We start from the raw sequence: 17,781 nt of genomic DNA, 5'->3' as shown, positions 1-17,781 counted from the left end.
TTTGATATGAGATATGCTCTGTGGCAGATGAAAAATCCCCACAGAGCACATCATGCAACACCTGCAAAACAGCTGCACACTTATGGGTACAATAATAACAAATAGTAATAATCCACTGGGGTTTAATTTTGTAAGCCAGTCTATATTCTACTATACTAAACAAACCAAAAGACTATTCTAAGTTCAAAAACCTCTTCCACTTTAATGGATCTCTTCATTTAAAGATGGCTATGCTTGTATACATCATCAAAGCACTTCTCAAAAGATAACACAACCCAAACCCCCAAGAGTTCTTTAAGCCATGTTGTAAGGCAGTACTCTCTGAACAGTAGTATTCAACGGTTCCTCTATTTACGCTTAGTTTGACCACTACACGAAGCAAAGGTAACAAAGGCTTAGGCACATAAAGATTATTCACAAATAAGAGATTTAGAATCAGAGTTAATACGTTTCTTTCTTGCAAATATTTCAAGTAACAAATAAAGTCAGCTTATGGTTCGATTTTTTCTGATCAAGCATTTACAAACTCGAGCAGGTGTACTACAGAAATCCATTCACGCTGATGAATTAGCGATGCCCTACAATGGCTTTAGAATTGGTGTATGCAGTAATGATGGTTGTAGTTTTTTAAACCCCCTTCTAAAGGAAACCATAATTTTTTAGGTTGGATAGCACTTGCACTAATATGTTGCTTTACTTTTATTTGTCTTTCAAATTGGGCAGATACCAAGATCCAAGAAAACATCAAACAAAAATGTGAAAAATAGCAAATAGGATAAGCTATACAATACTTCTCAGTTATAACAACCAAGTCGTAAACATACTCCATTTCTGATTGTTTATCAAAGCTAAGAAAAATCACGTGAATCGGCAACTGTGAAATTGCTTATGAAAATCCACATATAATGACAGCTGTCTCTAGCTAACTGTTTCAGCTCTAAAACTACTCACGCGCTTTTGCAATACATTTATTTGTGCTCTATCCAGAAAAGCCACTGCAAACATTACAATTTTTATCACAAAAAAATATGACTGAGTTTCAAGCAAGGAGAAAATACATTGTTAGAAATTTCAGTGAAGAGTCTGTGAGCACTACTTCCACAGGCAAGTTTAAGATTAATCTCTGAAGTCTCATGTTAAAATTAATTGTACAGGTTGGACAAATCAGTATCTCATGGCTTTTCAGAAAAACTGCAAACCTGATAAAAACTGAGTCAAATGCAACTATACCAGTCCTGTTCCAGCTAATATCTATTCTGTTTACCTGCTGAAGCAAGACAACACCTTTTCTTCCTTTTCTGTACAGATCTTTTATTTATTCTGCTCAACACACAATCACCTTCAACGTTGAACTACTTTAGTATGCTTAGTAGCTGTTGTTGAAGTTTTGGTCTCCCTTCAGAAGATGCAGAGACCATAATTATACATGAAGAAATGATGCCTCCTCTTCCCCTATGCTCATGATCTCTCCTGCTGCCAGGAAAATGGATCTATCGACTTGTCAAACCTGTCTTTCCATAGTGAAGAGTAAGGGGAAAGGTTCCCCTTATTCTCCATGACCCCAACCCACCAAACCTCCTCGAGCAAGAGTGAAACATCTGCTCTCCCTTGCATTTTGCTCTCTGCCAAACTGGACTCTCACTGCCCTAAAGCCTGACGCTTGCCACAAGTATTATAAATGGGACTAATTAGGATCCTAGTTGCCCATTAACTCTTTTATTATTCATGTGACATTTATGATAGATGCATTATATTACTTACAAATGGTTGAGGTGGCAGTTACACACAGGAGCATAAACTTTAGAGTCATGGGAGAAATCATTTAACGATAAGACAGACTAACTACACCAGTTATGATAAGCACTCGCTGCAATGTATAGTACATGTAACTCTTGTCAGTTCAACACAAGAAATAAAGTAGCTTGGCATCCCTAGAAATGCAGTCAGACCAGTCATTTATATTTCAACAATAGTATCTTTTGCATCAGTGTAACTATCTTCAAAGATGGCTTTCTACAGCTAGAGAGTATTGTGCACTGCACATGTAGTCCATAAAACAGAAAAAAAAGCACCCTGCCTTTCTCCAACATAAAAGTCTTCAACAACAGCAAAGTTGTGATTTCTCAGGATAACCATATCCTCTTAATTAAGTTGCAAACCTCAGAATAACCCCGATGAACATAAATGACACAGAAATAGATTTGATTTGCATGTAACAACTGCTTCTTTCAGAACTAATTAAAAATACGCTGGACTGTGTAGAGTATGGATTAATGTCCTGATTCAGCAATGTATGTGCATATTTAACTGCTCTTCTAAGCTAAGGCTAGGAGTAAATTGTCTGGACAATTAATTATAATTCTTCTTTCATTTGCCAGAAAACCAGTAAAGCTTTGTGCAGAATCAGTTACCCAGACTTCTTGCATCCCTTCAGAGATCTTAAAAAAAATTCCATATGCATAGTTATCATTCTGTAATCCTCTCCATTAAATTACACATTATTCACCATTAAATCTACGTGTGAAATCAGCCAGTACAGACTGTTCATACTTCCTACAGATTAAAAGCCTCACAAGAAATCAACTTCTAAAAATAAAGTATTGTTTAAAAAAAAAACCAACCTAACATCAATAATCAGAGTTTTGAAAGCGTCCTTGCACAGCGCACGTCTCCGTACAGTCTGTAAGCTACTGTTAACAGTTTGCTCAATGCTTATTCTTAAGTAACCAAACAGTAGGAAAAATGTACTTTGAAGGCACAGATAAAAATGCACATCTATTTACTTCAGAAGTCTGGAGAGCCTGTTCTTTCATTGTTACAACGTGAAGAAGCGGTGCAACTATTTAAATTCAATCACCATGGGAGCTCAATGCACACAACAAGTAAAAGCTGCATATTATATCCTCTCCTAAATGTAAAGGCCAGCTCTGCGGAAATAAATGTTGTAGCACCAGGAAGTACTTTAACAAAACACATATGTGCCTGAAGAAGAAAAAATATAATGAAATCAATAGATCTTGCAGACAAGAATTGGTCAATCCATCCTGAAAGACCTATTTTCAAATACCTAGTTTCACAGGATCACAGCATTGCTTTGTTGGTCATGAAAAGGTTGGGGCAGGGGGGAAGAGGAAGAAAATTCCAAATCATTATTTTGTTGCAAACTGCCCAGTAACACTAAAAAGGAGTAACAACTATTTCAACAAAACCTAAAATACCAACCCCAAATCCTCCAAAATATAAAATGTGAAGATATTTTTGGTATGAATGAAGAGAGTATTTAAATATAACCTTTTAATAAAGTAATTTATATTGCGATAACAACCATTGCTTATTTTTTGTATGACTGCATTTACAGTGCACTGTTGGAAATATTTGATTTCAAGTCAAAGTAATTTGCTTTATTCTGCATGGTTTCTAAACAGCTCTAGACCACTGATATTTCTGATTGCAGAAATAGTTGCATAAAAAGTAATTCATTTTGGTGACTCTAAAAATATTTAGAAGCCCACAAAATTGTTAGTCTACAATAAATATTGAAGTGAATCTAAATTTCAATTCAATAATGCAAAGAAGAATAAAAACTCCCCAAATTTCTCTGATAGTGTATTCCCAAAAAGCAAAAAGAGCAAATACAACGTTCCCAGCCAAACTGAACATTGTTATTTTTAACTGCTTTCCTAAATGCTGCATGAGATTTTAAAATAGATAAAGTGAAGTACATTATAGGTGTTAGTCCACTAACTTGCTCTTCAGAAGCAACACACACTTTTTCCAAAGTGAATTCTGCAAAGGGAACATCACTATTTCCCTAAAGGAGCACCGAGAATCAAATGTCAGGATCTCCTACCTCGATCAAAAAGTCTCCAGTTCTCAGGCCAGCTTGCCATGCTACTCCCCCTTCATCCACAGATTCCAAGTACTGCAAAGCAGGAAAGGCTGGAGTTGGGGTGAATTCTTCAATTGGTGTGTCAGCTTTAAAAATAAATACCACATTAAAAAAAAGAAAGTTATGGAGTGCTTGCAAATACCACTTGACTAAAGGCCTATTATTGGCCATTCAAATTGATGGGTAAAAAATGGTGGGTGCTAAAAGTAAGAGGACGCTGCCTCAGAGGATATCAAGATGCTGGGAACAGAGTGCAATCTCTCTGCAATAGCAATCCACAGGTCTTCAATTCAGAGAGAAAAATACATGCTTCTTTACTGACACAAACCAAATCAAGCTGTATGAGGCAATAGCTGGATTCTGAGTATTCCAGGATATTCAGTATTAGTTCAAGTAACTCTTCTGTATGCCTAGCAAAATGCTTGTAACTCTGGCAACATCCAACTAAAGATGAATTCTGTACTGCAGCCAGAGGGAGCATCTGGCCAAACTGGGGGGATGGGGTGGGTGGGAAAGGATGAAAGAGATCAAACTGAATTTTTCTTCTAGATTTAATAGTATATTACAAAGAAGATAACAGAAGAAATCACTTTTTAGGAAAGGAGGTACAGCAGGCCTTGTACCAGCCCTCTCTCTCTCTGGCACGTATACATACAAGCAGAAAAGTCCTTGGGTCTTTCACCTGAGGTGCCCTCACTGTTACAGAGGAGATCTGGGGACTATTGTTGGGCTTATACAGAGGGAGTGACCTCTGCTCGATGCACAGACAACTCATGCCAATGGGTCAGCTAAAAGGTAGCGCTATTGCCTTTCCTAGTACACTCCAAACATTTTTATTTAGCTAAAATTAGAAAAGCTTTTACAACACTGAAAATCTATGGTGGCACTGGTTTGGGGGTGGGGGAACAGGGAGAGCAAAAATGATGTCCCAAGAATGAAGATATGGTATAATTTTCATGCTCAAGCAAGGCAAGGGACAACCCATGTAAAATGAGGGGGAGCAAGAGATGGGACATACCATCATATATTTTTTTTTAAATACAAAAGGAGCAAATTGGACTGAAAGTTAAAAAGCAAAGCATTAAATAGAATGCTTTTTTTAACTCTTCAGAATGCCATTATTATAGATTTTAGTCTACAGAAAAGTAACATGCAGTTTAACATGTGAACAGCTTTTAAAATGAGCACACTACAGGCCATGCAACATACGTGCAGCTTCTGAAGATATAAAAAAAGAACATATTTTCATACTAAAACTGCACCAATGTCACCTTGCAGAAGATCCACACCTATTTTAAACAAAACATCACTCTCTTGTCTATTTCTATTCGTAGACCTATTTAAATAGACTGACATTTGAAATAAAGAAGCAGGTTTTATAAGGAAAGCAGGTTTCCCATAGTTAGGTAAACTGCATAACAAAACAGATTAATGACAAAATATTACATATACCAACACAATAAAAATACAGACAAAACTTTCTCCCCCCAAAACGATTATACAGTGCTTCTCCTATGTAAAAATGCAAACTGCTTCAGACAGAAGCCACTAAAATCCGTCTGAGTAGTACAGCATACAGAGAATCCTGTTGTCTAGCAACCAAGTGCACCAAGAATAATTCCTGCTTATATTCAGAGATGTATAAATTTCTTCATGCCAGTGCACATCACACACACACACACACAGAAGCACATACCTTTTGCCCCTCTGAGCACAAATCCAAATCCTTCATTGTCTTTTTTCTGCAGGACCACTGCCTTTTCTTCTATTATGCAGTCACTGTAGAGAGAATTCCGAGGATAGCGACCATTATTACATCCCTTCATCACCACTGTAGTAGCTGCTCCTCCAGTGTGCAGGTTCATCATCATCACAGCCCGTTAATCAAATAATATTGCAGTAACCAAGCATGGGAAAATATAGAACAAATAGTAGCGAGGGGAAGACAAAGACTAAGCTTAATGATAAAAGAGAACATGACAAAGCAACTTAAAAGGAATAAAAAAGGCAGAGAGGAAAAAGAAAGAAGAAGAAATCATGCATGGTGGTTTGTGTTCTATATGAATGACTGAACGAACATGTGATCATGTAATCTGTGGGCTAGCTAGGACTCTAAAAGGAAAAAAAGTGAACTGAACGACAGCATCATTAATAAACTCCTCAATCGTGGATGTACCAGATGCATCTTCTAGTGAAGCCAAAATGAAACCAACCAGAAGAAAAATGAGGCAGCATTTTAAATTTAAAGATAATAAATTATGATTTTATATTAGCTAACTAAAAGGCACAAATATATTCTGAAAGCTATGCCTTGCATCAAAAGCCCTTTTTCAATCCTATTGAATGTTGCATGCTGCAAGAATCCCACATGATCATCTGACAGCCTACAATGCTAACAACGTGCAGCTGCCTTGGCGTCATCAAGCACAAATTTCCACAGCATCAAGAATCTGCATAATTGGAATAGTAACAAGGCATGCACAATCAGGCAAACACATTTCTAAGGAATATATCCCGTCTTCTGATAAACAATTAATATTACAAAACAAGGAGACAGTGTAAAGGACTATTTATGTAAGCACTATGTCCTTAAAGAGAAAGAAGCCTTAGGAATCTTACTGTCATTGGCTAAGAAAAAAGTAGACGGTGGATGAAGAAAATGCACAAAATCCACATTAAAATGGGACCTTTCATATACAGGGAACAATCTGTAAAAGCCTTACGTTGTTTAGTGGCTTTCATTAAACATTAGGTTACTAAAAATAAGCTCAAAGTAAAAAAAAAAAAAGAAAAAAAGATTTTGAATGCTCTTTTAAGTATAAAGCCATTACACAGCACAAGTTGCAAGACATTCTTCTGAGTAAAGACAGTGTCAGGGGTTAAGTATTCATGAATTGTAAGCATTGCAAAACACTCTGATAGGTTGCCTTTAAAATACCTACAAAACTGTTTAGGATAGAAGGAAGTATGAGCAAGTTTTCTTTTCTTTTCTTAATTTTTTGCTAGCCAGCTACTGTTATCGCTGGTCTTGTACAGAATCGAGTCACTAAAGCATTCAATATGAGACCAGATCTGCTTCAGTACCATTAATAATCCAGAAGGGGAGGAGGAAACTAATTAACGAACAATTGGTGTGACCTTTTTATTTAAAGCTCTGAACAAAGACAAGGATGATGATATCAGGACGCCAATGGACAGCCTCCAAACTCCAGATTTTTCATGTGTCACAGGCTACCCTTTTGGTGACTTTCCAACTGAGGGATGCAACTTCATATTACTGCTAAAGTGATGATGTAATTATGTGTTCCAAACTACAGAGTATTTAAACACCACACACGAATTAAAACTACCACAGTGGTGTCTTTCTGAGAAACAGATGATCTCCATAAGTATCAACAGTTTTTGAATACCATCTCTCAACTTACTATTATTTACTATATAATTCAGACATTACCTTCTCTTACAATTAATACCCCTGCTATGGAAAGGATATAATAAGGAAAAAGTGTATTTCTCAAGAAAGCCAAATACACTCCTGTTCAGGGATATTGGGAAGGGATGGAATATGCAACCCTCAGAGCCCACACTGTAGCATTGAAGCCCTCCATCAATGTCCTGATGTTACAGAAACTGACTGAACATACAAGCGTACTGGCTTATTATTTTCATCTCGCCACTCAGATTTTCAAGGTGGGGCTCCATACTTATCCACTGAAGAGTCAACAGTAAAGCTGTCTCCAGCATTTTTCTTAATACACAGTCAAATTAATAAAACCCATTTCCTTCAAGTTTCCTTGCAAACAAACAATAGCTTAATAGAAATTAGAAGGCTACTGTTGAGAACCTAATCACAGAAAGTGTTTTGTTCAAAGGAAACGCCCCTTCTCCCCTACCCAAATCTCACTCTCAATTCATTAATGTAAAGAATTCAGAAGCCTATTAGCTAGGCACCTCATCAAACCTTGCTCCAATTCTTTCATTTTTGTTGACAAAACTAAAGAAATTCATAACATCATTCCTTAAAAAGCTGAAGTTCCAAAAGCAGTGCTGGGAAAACTTGGGATCAATTCACCTGATCAACGTTAGGCATATACACCTGAAAAAAAAGCATCTAGGGTCCTTTCACAGTCAGCTAATGCAATGAACAGGCATTTTCAAGTTATGCTCTCTTCATCCTAACGTAAAGGTCTACGACTGTTGAGATTAAAAGTATGAAAACCACATAGGATTGTCTTTTCGTGTACAGCACATTTATTGCATAAACTACCCAGTTTTATACTTCAATTCAGAGACTGAAAGTGGCAATACTAAATTGCCAAAATTTTACAAAGTTTTGTGTTTTACATGCAAGGAGGAGGGGAAAGGGAAGGGAAGGAGAAGCACAACATGAATTTTTGGTAACAAAATATACAAACTGATCTATATTACTTGACAAATACAGCTTACTAATATACTGTTTCAGTCATGTACTACGTAAGGAAAACTCCATCACAGCATGTAAAGCAAAAATGCAGGTTTGAAAAAATCAGATGTGTAGCCATTTCTTCTCATTTACATGCTAGGAGAAGGGGACCTGCAATAATCTTCTGGCATGAGAAGTTTAAAGTTGTTTAAAGCAATCACAGAAAGCAAATTCATTCTCTACACACACCCCAGTGCTGCAGAGCTAAGAACTAGCAGCAGGAAAAGGATGGAAAATAAACATGCACACACAAATGGGCCAACCTTGCAACCTCCACACCCTTTCTCCCAGCAAACTCACTTTGCATCCCCAAGAGAAGGGGGCAGAAGGAGGGGAAAAGAAGTGTAACCCCTGACTACTTGCAACATTGCTTTTTGTGTGCTTTGCCATGACAGCGTTCTCTTATCTCACTGTCAGGCTGGACCTCTTCACTGGAGACATGCTGAAGGTCTGTTCACAGTCTACCTGGTCTTGGCAGGCAAAGCGGTGCCAAATGTAAAAGTAGGTCAAAATTTCTCACAATGAGCCTTCTTGGCAGCGTTTCTTTGTTCCTGAAGGTGTTGTAAATACTTAGCAACAGAATGCATATAGGGTATAGCTACCAGTGACAAATAAAGGCAACGTAACATTACAAGCCTGTTCAGAGGTCTGAGCTCAAGCAAGTGGAAGAGGCATTTCTTCACAGAAGCTTTGAACACAGTGTACAGCTCTACATGAGGCCGAACAGTCCCTGCTATCTGCAATATGCCAAATTTCAATAGGTAAAATCCTTAAAGTCCATTTCTGTCCCATCTCAAACTGAAATTAAACAGTGTCTATTTCAGAGACGAGTTCTCAGAACATTACTAGTTCCATAATATGGTAATAAAATGAGTAATTTTAAAATCAATAGCTCATTACTTAAATAGGGCACGCATTACTTTGACTTTAGGCTGTACAAGTCCAAGATCCATTGCCTACAAAGTTAAATGCAAAATACATGCCATCAAGTGCAGAATATTTCTGCATGAAGTGCAATCTTAAATATAAAAACTTCAGGCCAAAAAAAAAGTCAATCTAAAATCACTTTTGCTTTATCCAAACACTAAATATTAGAAAACATACTTGTTCATCGGCTCATGTAACTTCTCTAACACTTTAAGGCTCAAGAATTGTGCAGAGCTGTTAGAATTTCCGTAATTTTACAGACTTATCAATGGAGAAAGGAAATAAAGAGATTTACCCATGGTCAGACACACACTGTAGATTTGAACTCAGCACTGTTACGTTCAACATAACAACCATAATTTGTGTAGACTTTTCAAGACAGCAAGAATTTCTACTTCGCTAATAGCCCATTAAGACAATACTTGAGGAAGGAAGAACTGCAAATCCTTCATAAAGACCTTTATGAAGAAAATAAGGTATGAAGCACAGGTTCCTAACGGAGGCAAAACCATGAAACCTAGCTTTCATTTCACAACTAGAATAACTACACCCTATCTTAAAGCATGACTTACTCCAGAAGTTAAAATACTAAATTACAGAGGATGGAAACTATCAGGACCATAGAATATGTTTAGGCAAGTTTGTATCGCATGTATCATTGCTGGTTTCAATCTGAAAAGCAGCACGTAGAGTACACTCCATTGGAAATGATCATCATTATCTGGAAACAAAAATGACTATTTGGAATTTTGTCAATCTATCCCTAAGGCAGAGAAAAAATTAATTTAAATAGGAATTATTTTCCTGATTCTCTCCAATCCGGCATCCCCTAGGAACATAACCTAAGTCTAACCTTTTCAGATTTAACAAACGGGACTACAACCTGCCAAGGCAGAAAAGTTACTGAACAGACCACATATGAGATTCAAACAACCAGAGTTACAACTAAATGAGTAGCCTTCTCAGCCCACAAACCCTTCAGTCAAATGGCTTACTCTATCCTTGAGTGAGAAGTTACTCTCTCCAAGTTCACTTCTTTCAGTTGGCCAAGTAAATCCAAATCTCTTCATTAGACCTTTTTTAATGCCCTCTCCACAGCACTCTTGCAATTTCAATCTTTTTGAAAGATCTCCTGAATTCACAGCTAGCTACACGTTAGAAGGATCAAACCACAGCCCAACAATAAAGGAAATGCCTTCTTTATACTTTGCCAGATGCAATAAAACAATATCTAAACCATTCCATAAATTCATTTACAATGTCTGAAAGCAGTTGCAATAATTCCTTTCAGGCTAAGATAGTCAATTTATGGTGGTTACATTCAAGCCCATAGAAGGGCATTCGGGAAATCTATTCAAGAGGAGCTCTTTACTGCACGTTCTGACAGTCAATCCCTGTTAAAAGCACATAAAGACTGTTCTCTCCAAATATTTCCCTTTTTTGGGAAGTTACCTGTCCTGATACCATATAAAATGGAAATTATGTCTACAGCAAATCTTATTGTAAGATATAACAGACTTCCAGTTGAAAAAATTTTGCTGTCATTGCTGGAAGGGGTCAACCTTACTATTTATAGTCATCTACTGTAATGACATCAGGAAAATTGGCTAATCCTAGTAATTAAGGCCTTCAAGATTAATGAAGACTCTGTATGTGATTGCTCAAGTTTCCCAGGCATTGATCATCCAGCCGTAGGTCTCACAGAAGAGCTTTAACTACTCCTGGGTAACATGCGTAACAGCAATCACTTGTTCAAGAGGTATTAGCTACACCAGTGAGCGCGGCTCTCTGCACAGCAAATAGGAAAATACACAGATGGTCTCTACCTAACCCACTTACAACCTGAACAGAAACAGCAAGATAGTCAAATGTATATTCAAACTCATAGTAACCTCTCTGCAATATGTTGCCATCACATGGAGAGATTACCTCACATGATGATGTCTTTCACTGCAAGAATCTTCTTGTTTGCTAAATGTATGATACAACTTTGAACAATAACAGGTTATTATGCTAACAAATAATTCCCAACCCGGTGCTACTGCCTTTGATAGAATCTTTTTGTAGTTTCTCATGATAACATCTTAAATAACCAATAACAATTTCCAGCTATTTTCGTGAAACACGTTTTACCATTTTTCAGAATGGCTGTTTATTTTCTAAATTTTGCTTTTTTCAACTTATTCTCACCTTCTAGCGATGCTTTCTGTAAGCACAACGTACTCTTACAGGAGACATTCAGTAAAAATACAACTACATATTTTGTCCTGCCTTGTGCCAAAAACACATGCACAGCGCTTACTCTGTACAACTGATCAAACCTGCCAATATACTTTCAGTCATATAAGATGAGTCTAAATTATTTCCCTTTAGAATGTATATTTATCTGGAAGTTTATAGCAAGATGTGTTTAAGAGGAGAGCAGTAAGAAAACATTTTTGAATAGGTGGTTGATAAGTACCTCAACATTATACTCAAGGAAGACACAGCCTGTCATTAGAATAGAAATCTTGGAGAACATTTAACTTTAAGTTGATAAACTCCTCATTAAGTAGCTGAAGATAGAAGTCCAAGTAGTATGATGGTGGTACAATAAATAAAATATGACAGAAAAGGGATGAACAGAATCACACAGAAGAACTGAAAACACAAGGTCATCCTTTCTGCTCTTCAATATCTGAGGCCAAGAGATTCTCACAATAGGGTAAAGTAAAAACATTGTTCTCCTTCTTTGCAGTGTTTGTCTTTCCCTTTTCTTCTCCTTACCCCAACAAGCATCAGAGTTGTTCGTAGGAACTCACAGATGTATTTGTTTCTTGTTTCTTCAGACAGGCTATTGGGGCACAGGCCTACATTTTCTTCCATGAAGGTACTGTACATAAAGTGGAGTTGGGCTGAAGTTGAGCTGTTTCACAAAATAATGTTTTCATTATCGTGTCCCCGAATTCTCACACCAGTACAACATTTACTGTTAAAACTTAATTAGATGGATTAGAGGTTATATTTGGAGATAACAAAGCTGCCCATACATAAAAGCTAATATAGTTCTCAAAATACTCTTTAGAGTCTTCAAAATAGTTACACTGGAGAACAAGCATTATTTCATCAGGCATTCACAATGACAGGGACTCCAAGTCATTTTGTTATTTCACTAAAAAACAATTACAAAATCAGGGCTGCATACGGACACGCAGCATAGAATAAAATGCTTAATACTACCTATGGATTCCAGCTTCACAGATGCTCTCAAGGGAATTGCAGCATCCAATGACAGTATCTTTACTAGCACTTCCAACAGTTGTTTGTGTGTCAGTGCCTTACTGGCACAGCTGGCACTCAAGTGAAAAAAAAATAAAGAGAAGGAAAAAAAAAACAACAGCACCACCCTTGCACTATTGTTCTTTCCGGCTTTATAATTTGTGGCAAATAACTTCAAACAGCAATAGAAAGGATATATTCTAATTTCTCCTCAGCCAACTTTACATTCCCTCCATGGCTGAATGGTTGACTCGGCATAGCCTCAACTGGCTACGTTCAGGCCAAGTAAAAGAATGGGAAGGGAGGATGCTTCAGCAATACTCCTATATACTCCCTATATTCAAATATTTGTATTTCAGATCTCCTCTGTCAGTGTTTTTTCTACAGAGTTCAGTAAACATCAGGTAGAGATCTTTGATCATGAGAAAAGCAAGGCTGCACATTTTCCATTGCAAGTCATTTGTTGATGAAAGAGGTACGTGCCAAACTGTAAGACTTTAGATATTCCTTAATTCCTGTAGTGCATTGTGAGGACATTACAGACTACAGTAAAATCTGACAGGGCATATAACTTCTTTCACTTAAGAAGGTGTTTCATTCACACGTTTAAACAAGTAATCAAGCTGTCTTTATTGGATTTTGAGTACTTGATACCCTTGGTAAAAAATGAACAGTTCTTCACTAAGTTACTAAAAAAAATAAATCAGTCATGAAGTGATTTGATAAGAATTAGGAAGTCAGAAAGATTGTGCTACTTTTTCCAGCCGTGTGATTGACCATAATTATAGAGAAGCAACCTATGTTAAAGAAAGTAACAGTGCTATATACTTCAATAAATTTATGCTATAAAACATCACAAAGAAACAGGTTTTAAAAGAGAAACATTAAATTTTATATTAGGATACTTATGTATCCATATGTATGGAGATATGGATATCCATATATGAATATATACACTATATATATACACAATACAATGAGTATATATAGTCTTTTTTAAGAGAAATGTTATTATTCTCTTGCATGGTGGGGTGAGGAGAGTGGCGAAGTGAGATGAAAAAAAGAAAAGCTTCATTCCTCTATCTTAATTAATTTCATTTGTATTTTAAAAATAAGCAGTCAATTCAAGTAGCATGCATGACAAAGTAAAAACTAAACATGAAACATTCAGGCAGGTGTCCTTCTAGTATAGAACATGAAGGTTTGATAATGCAGAATCCTTCAAACCATTTCATACAGATGTTCCATCAATCACATTAGTATTTTGGGCTACAGCACACTCCACTTATACCTGATACTTAGTAGCAATTTTCAGTTGTAATTATCAGGCATTTGAGTAATCTAAGCCTGCACTATGAAAATATTAATATTCCTTGCTCATACTATGAGCCTTCAACAAACAGACTATACAAACACATACATATGTTTAGGTAACTAGAATATTTATCCACCTTACTTTTTAGGGTTGTATTTTTCTACCCCAAACCAGCAGCAGTTCCAGCCCCTGCTGTTGTCACCAAACCACACAGAAATAGGATTTTTCTCCCTAAGCATCTTAACATATAAAGTATTTACACAAAAGGAATAACAATAATAGCTATTAATAACAACACCGCTTTTCTATATAGGTTTTTTCAATCAATAACTTTCCAAATATTTTTGCTAAAGGTGGTCAGTATTATCACAGACAACCACAGTAACAAGGAAAAGAATGTGTTCAAGGTTACCAAATAGGGCAAGTAACAAAGGTAGAACCGGGGAAGTAGATGCAGATCTAAGACAATGGTATGTGTACAAAAACATAAATATATATAACAATAAAGATTTTCTTCAGCTGATGCAGCATCTGAACTAGTTCATAAAGCTTGCTAATCAATCTCTATGCTTATCCCAGAGTTGGCATACATCAGATAGGACTTTGAATCTTTTCCTTCCCTTTTTAGCCACATATGCACAGTCATGCTGGGTTGGACATGTGTCAGTTCTTGGAGCCCAACACCCTGTCTCTGTCAAAGGCCAAAAGCAGAGAAGGGTGTAAGACGTGGACAAGCACATTTGGTGCTTCCCCAGAGCACTCCACCAGCCCCCAACCGAGCTGCGCTACTTGCTCCTTGTCTTACTGCAAAACACCATACACCATATTCCCTTCTTGTACAGTTTTGTCATCACACTTTGGCACATGCACATTCCATGGCAATACAGGGGATTATATCCTTCTTCCTCAGGATCTCATTTGGTGTTTCTATAATGCACTTCAGTCACACTTCCAGTTTAAATAAAAAGGCAAATGTTTCATTAACACTTTTGAAACGTGTTACAAGCCCTCTAAGGTAGCAGTCTGACATTGCAGTCTTTATAACAATTATTAAACTCACAATACATTTCAGTATCGTAACTCGATTTGCTCATTTAGCCATTCAGAGTGTCTAAACATACTAAAGGCTAAACATAAATAAATTCTGAAATAGGGGAAAAAGACAGGTGATTTCAGGACTGATGATAACCAGGAGTTTCAGATTAGTTTTAAGGGATCCCTCAGGGTTTCCATTACACCCTGTTTGCTATGATGAGAAGGAGGAATTATCATCCTCCTGTCCTGCATTCCTTGGAAACCAACTACAGCTCTAACCACAGGAAGTCTGAGTAACCCTGACTGTTCATTTCAGCTTTACAGACATTAAGTATTTAATTTAAAATTCTACGTTGTGCAGAAGTGTATAGTGCTTTAATCATCAGTGTAAAAAGGCCTGTAAAATTTTATGACACTTTAGTATAAGGCATGTTACAAGTAAGTTTCAAGTTATGCCTCAAAACAAATGAGGTATTAACAAAGGCATAGAGGAAAGTTTTTACAAAAACATTTTCCCACTTTTTTTCTTCTCCAAGAGCTTTAAAAATACAGCATAGAGTGAGAAACTTTGATTTTCTAGGATTTTACTGAAAAGACATTAAGAGGTGGTTTCAATTAGTTTAATTTTCACATATCCCTTTAAAAAATCCTGACTAATCACCATACTATTTTACAACCTCATTAACATCAAAAAGGATGTGGTATCTCTACCTTTTTTTCTCAAATATATTCTCCCTTTTCTCCATTTCTCTAAGTACAACAAACCCTAGAGTTATTTTTAGCCTACTCCAACTTTTGTTTACTTATCTGTAAAACAGACTGAGAAATGTCCAGCTTAACAGCTTTCCTGCCTAACAGTATCATAATTTTCAGCAATTTTGTCAAAGCACGGCTAGTTTAGCCCACAACTTTGGTAGCAGTGAAATACACTGACTCTACAGATACCAGATGATGAATCAGAAAACTCTGCTTTATTTAAATTGGCAGTTACTTTTCTTAATTAGGTGAACGTTGAACTGGAATCTCTCCTTATTGCCCCCTTTCCTTCGATGTTCAGCTACAGCTCACTGGTTGCATTGATGCATAATTTCTGGAAATATGATGCTTCTACTTTGTAAGTACTGGAAACAGGGTAAAAAATTTTGGTTTATCATTTCAACTCAGTTGAGTGACTAACTTAAGATGCATAGAGTTTAAAGTGTATTTCAGAATTTATTATATCTGAAGTGTTCACAGAAGAGGTATAAGCCACCTCTGCTATAGCTACAACTGTTCTACAAATCTGACAGTGCTACACTATCAGTCCTTGGAAATGCTGGTTTAAAGGGTCACACAATCTACTCCGTATCAGCCCTAGTTTTCAGCTCTAGCATTAAACTCAGTTCTGAGACCTGTTATCTGTGCCCAACATTTTTTTTAATTTAAAATTAGAGAAATTATAAGACACATGAGTTACAGTCTTTTTTCTAAATATGCAGTTACCACTATTTCCTAGTGCACAGATTTAACTTATTCATAGAGTTTAATCCTCTATTCTTCTGTTCAGAATTTTGCCATGAAACCAGTTTTAGTGAAATGCTTATCCATTAAAGCAAATCTTTTGTTGATACATTTTAGTCTAAATTAAGCCTTCGTTAGACATTCTTTCTCCAGGATATGGGATGAAATTTTATGTCAGAGAGAGCAGGCACCCCCAGCAGTATCACCAGCTATTCAATTGGTATATCTGCCAATCATTCAAACCTAGCATCCCCACCTGCATGCCACAACCTCTGAGGATAGAGCTAGCATCTGTCTCTTGGCTCAGCGAAATAGTTTCAAATACTTGGATAAAGAATCGCTCTACCTCCAGGTTCTTGGCATTCATCAGCAACACAAGGCATGGGTTTAAATCAAAGCAGTCTAACACACATGGGACTCAAGTCCAGGATTTCTTTATTCCAGGTGAACACCCTGACACCAGCTATTGCTTGCTTTTTAGCAGGTCCCTCTTTGCACAGTTTGACCCCACCCAGTTGACAAAGAAACACAACTCCAGCACATCTATTTGTCCTAAGACAAAACAAGACATCCTCCTCCCATCAATCTTACGTTTTGCACAATGGAAGAGCTTTCTAGTGACCAGTTTTACTTAGAGCAGGAAAATCAATCCCTTTCTGACTTCTCAACAGTTTATTATTTTAAGAGGAAAAAGAGACATATGTTGCCTGCCAGTCAACCTTAGAATTTGCCTTGCAGATTAAATTCTGCAAATGCAACAAATATTTGTGAAAATCTGGCTGGAAAGAGGAAAAAGAAAAAAAGTGGTTTAAATCATTGCTCCCACTGGAGGAAAGCCCACAGTGCGAGCTCAACAGTTATTTGTTCCTTTTGGCTTGCCAAAACTTAAAAATGTATCACTTACAATCAGAGGCACCATATGTCGGCTTTTGCTCATCTAGTGATTAGGTGAGAGGAAGGCAGCCAAAGGTGTAGTGGGGCAGGGAATTAAAGGTCACATAGAGGAAGCTAAGTCATCGCAGTGGAGGCTAGGAGACAGGAATGTAAAACACTAATTGTTAGAAACTTAATCATTCTCCTCTTCCCCGAAAACCAAACATTTTAATCTCCTGTTTTCCTCTGCTTTATCCTTGCATCCAATTATGTGGCTCCTGTTTCTAACTAACCTGGTATCACACCCTCACAGTCTTTTCTTGCTGTCCTCACCTTCTGTCATTTCCACTCCTTTTTTTCTATATTTCTTTGTAATTTTCTCTATGCTGATTTAGAAAAGTTTATTCCTCCCCATGCACAGGACACAGGCTGCCACTTTCAGTTCTGACATTTAAATCCATCCTGTCCTCCAGCATTCGGCTGGAGGAGTCGCAGAGAAAATACTGTTGAACTTGAGAGTAA

The 17,781-nt window shown here is 37.0% G+C and overlaps 1 protein-coding gene across 2 annotated transcripts in view; it reads right to left on the bottom strand.

Annotated features, from left to right (window-relative positions):
- The window catches only part of SHANK2 (SH3 and multiple ankyrin repeat domains 2), a 309,027-nt gene that overhangs the window by 133,368 nt on the left and 157,878 nt on the right, over positions 1-17,781 (bottom strand). For both annotated transcript variants that reach the window (XM_068399004.1, XM_068399005.1), the window contains 2 exons: positions 5,586-5,668; positions 3,851-3,975 (listed from right to left, as the gene is read on the bottom strand). In XM_068399004.1, the coding sequence (XP_068255105.1) occupies positions 3,851-3,975; positions 5,586-5,668 (208 nt within the window). The remainder of the gene's footprint in view (positions 1-3,850; positions 3,976-5,585; positions 5,669-17,781) is intronic.

Source organism: Nyctibius grandis, chromosome 4, assembly GCF_013368605.1.
Source record: "Nyctibius grandis isolate bNycGra1 chromosome 4, bNycGra1.pri, whole genome shotgun sequence".
Classification (NCBI taxonomy): domain Eukaryota; kingdom Metazoa; phylum Chordata; class Aves; order Nyctibiiformes; family Nyctibiidae; genus Nyctibius; species Nyctibius grandis.
Note: the sequence above shows the minus strand (reverse complement) of the source record. Positions and strands in the feature narration are given on the sequence as shown.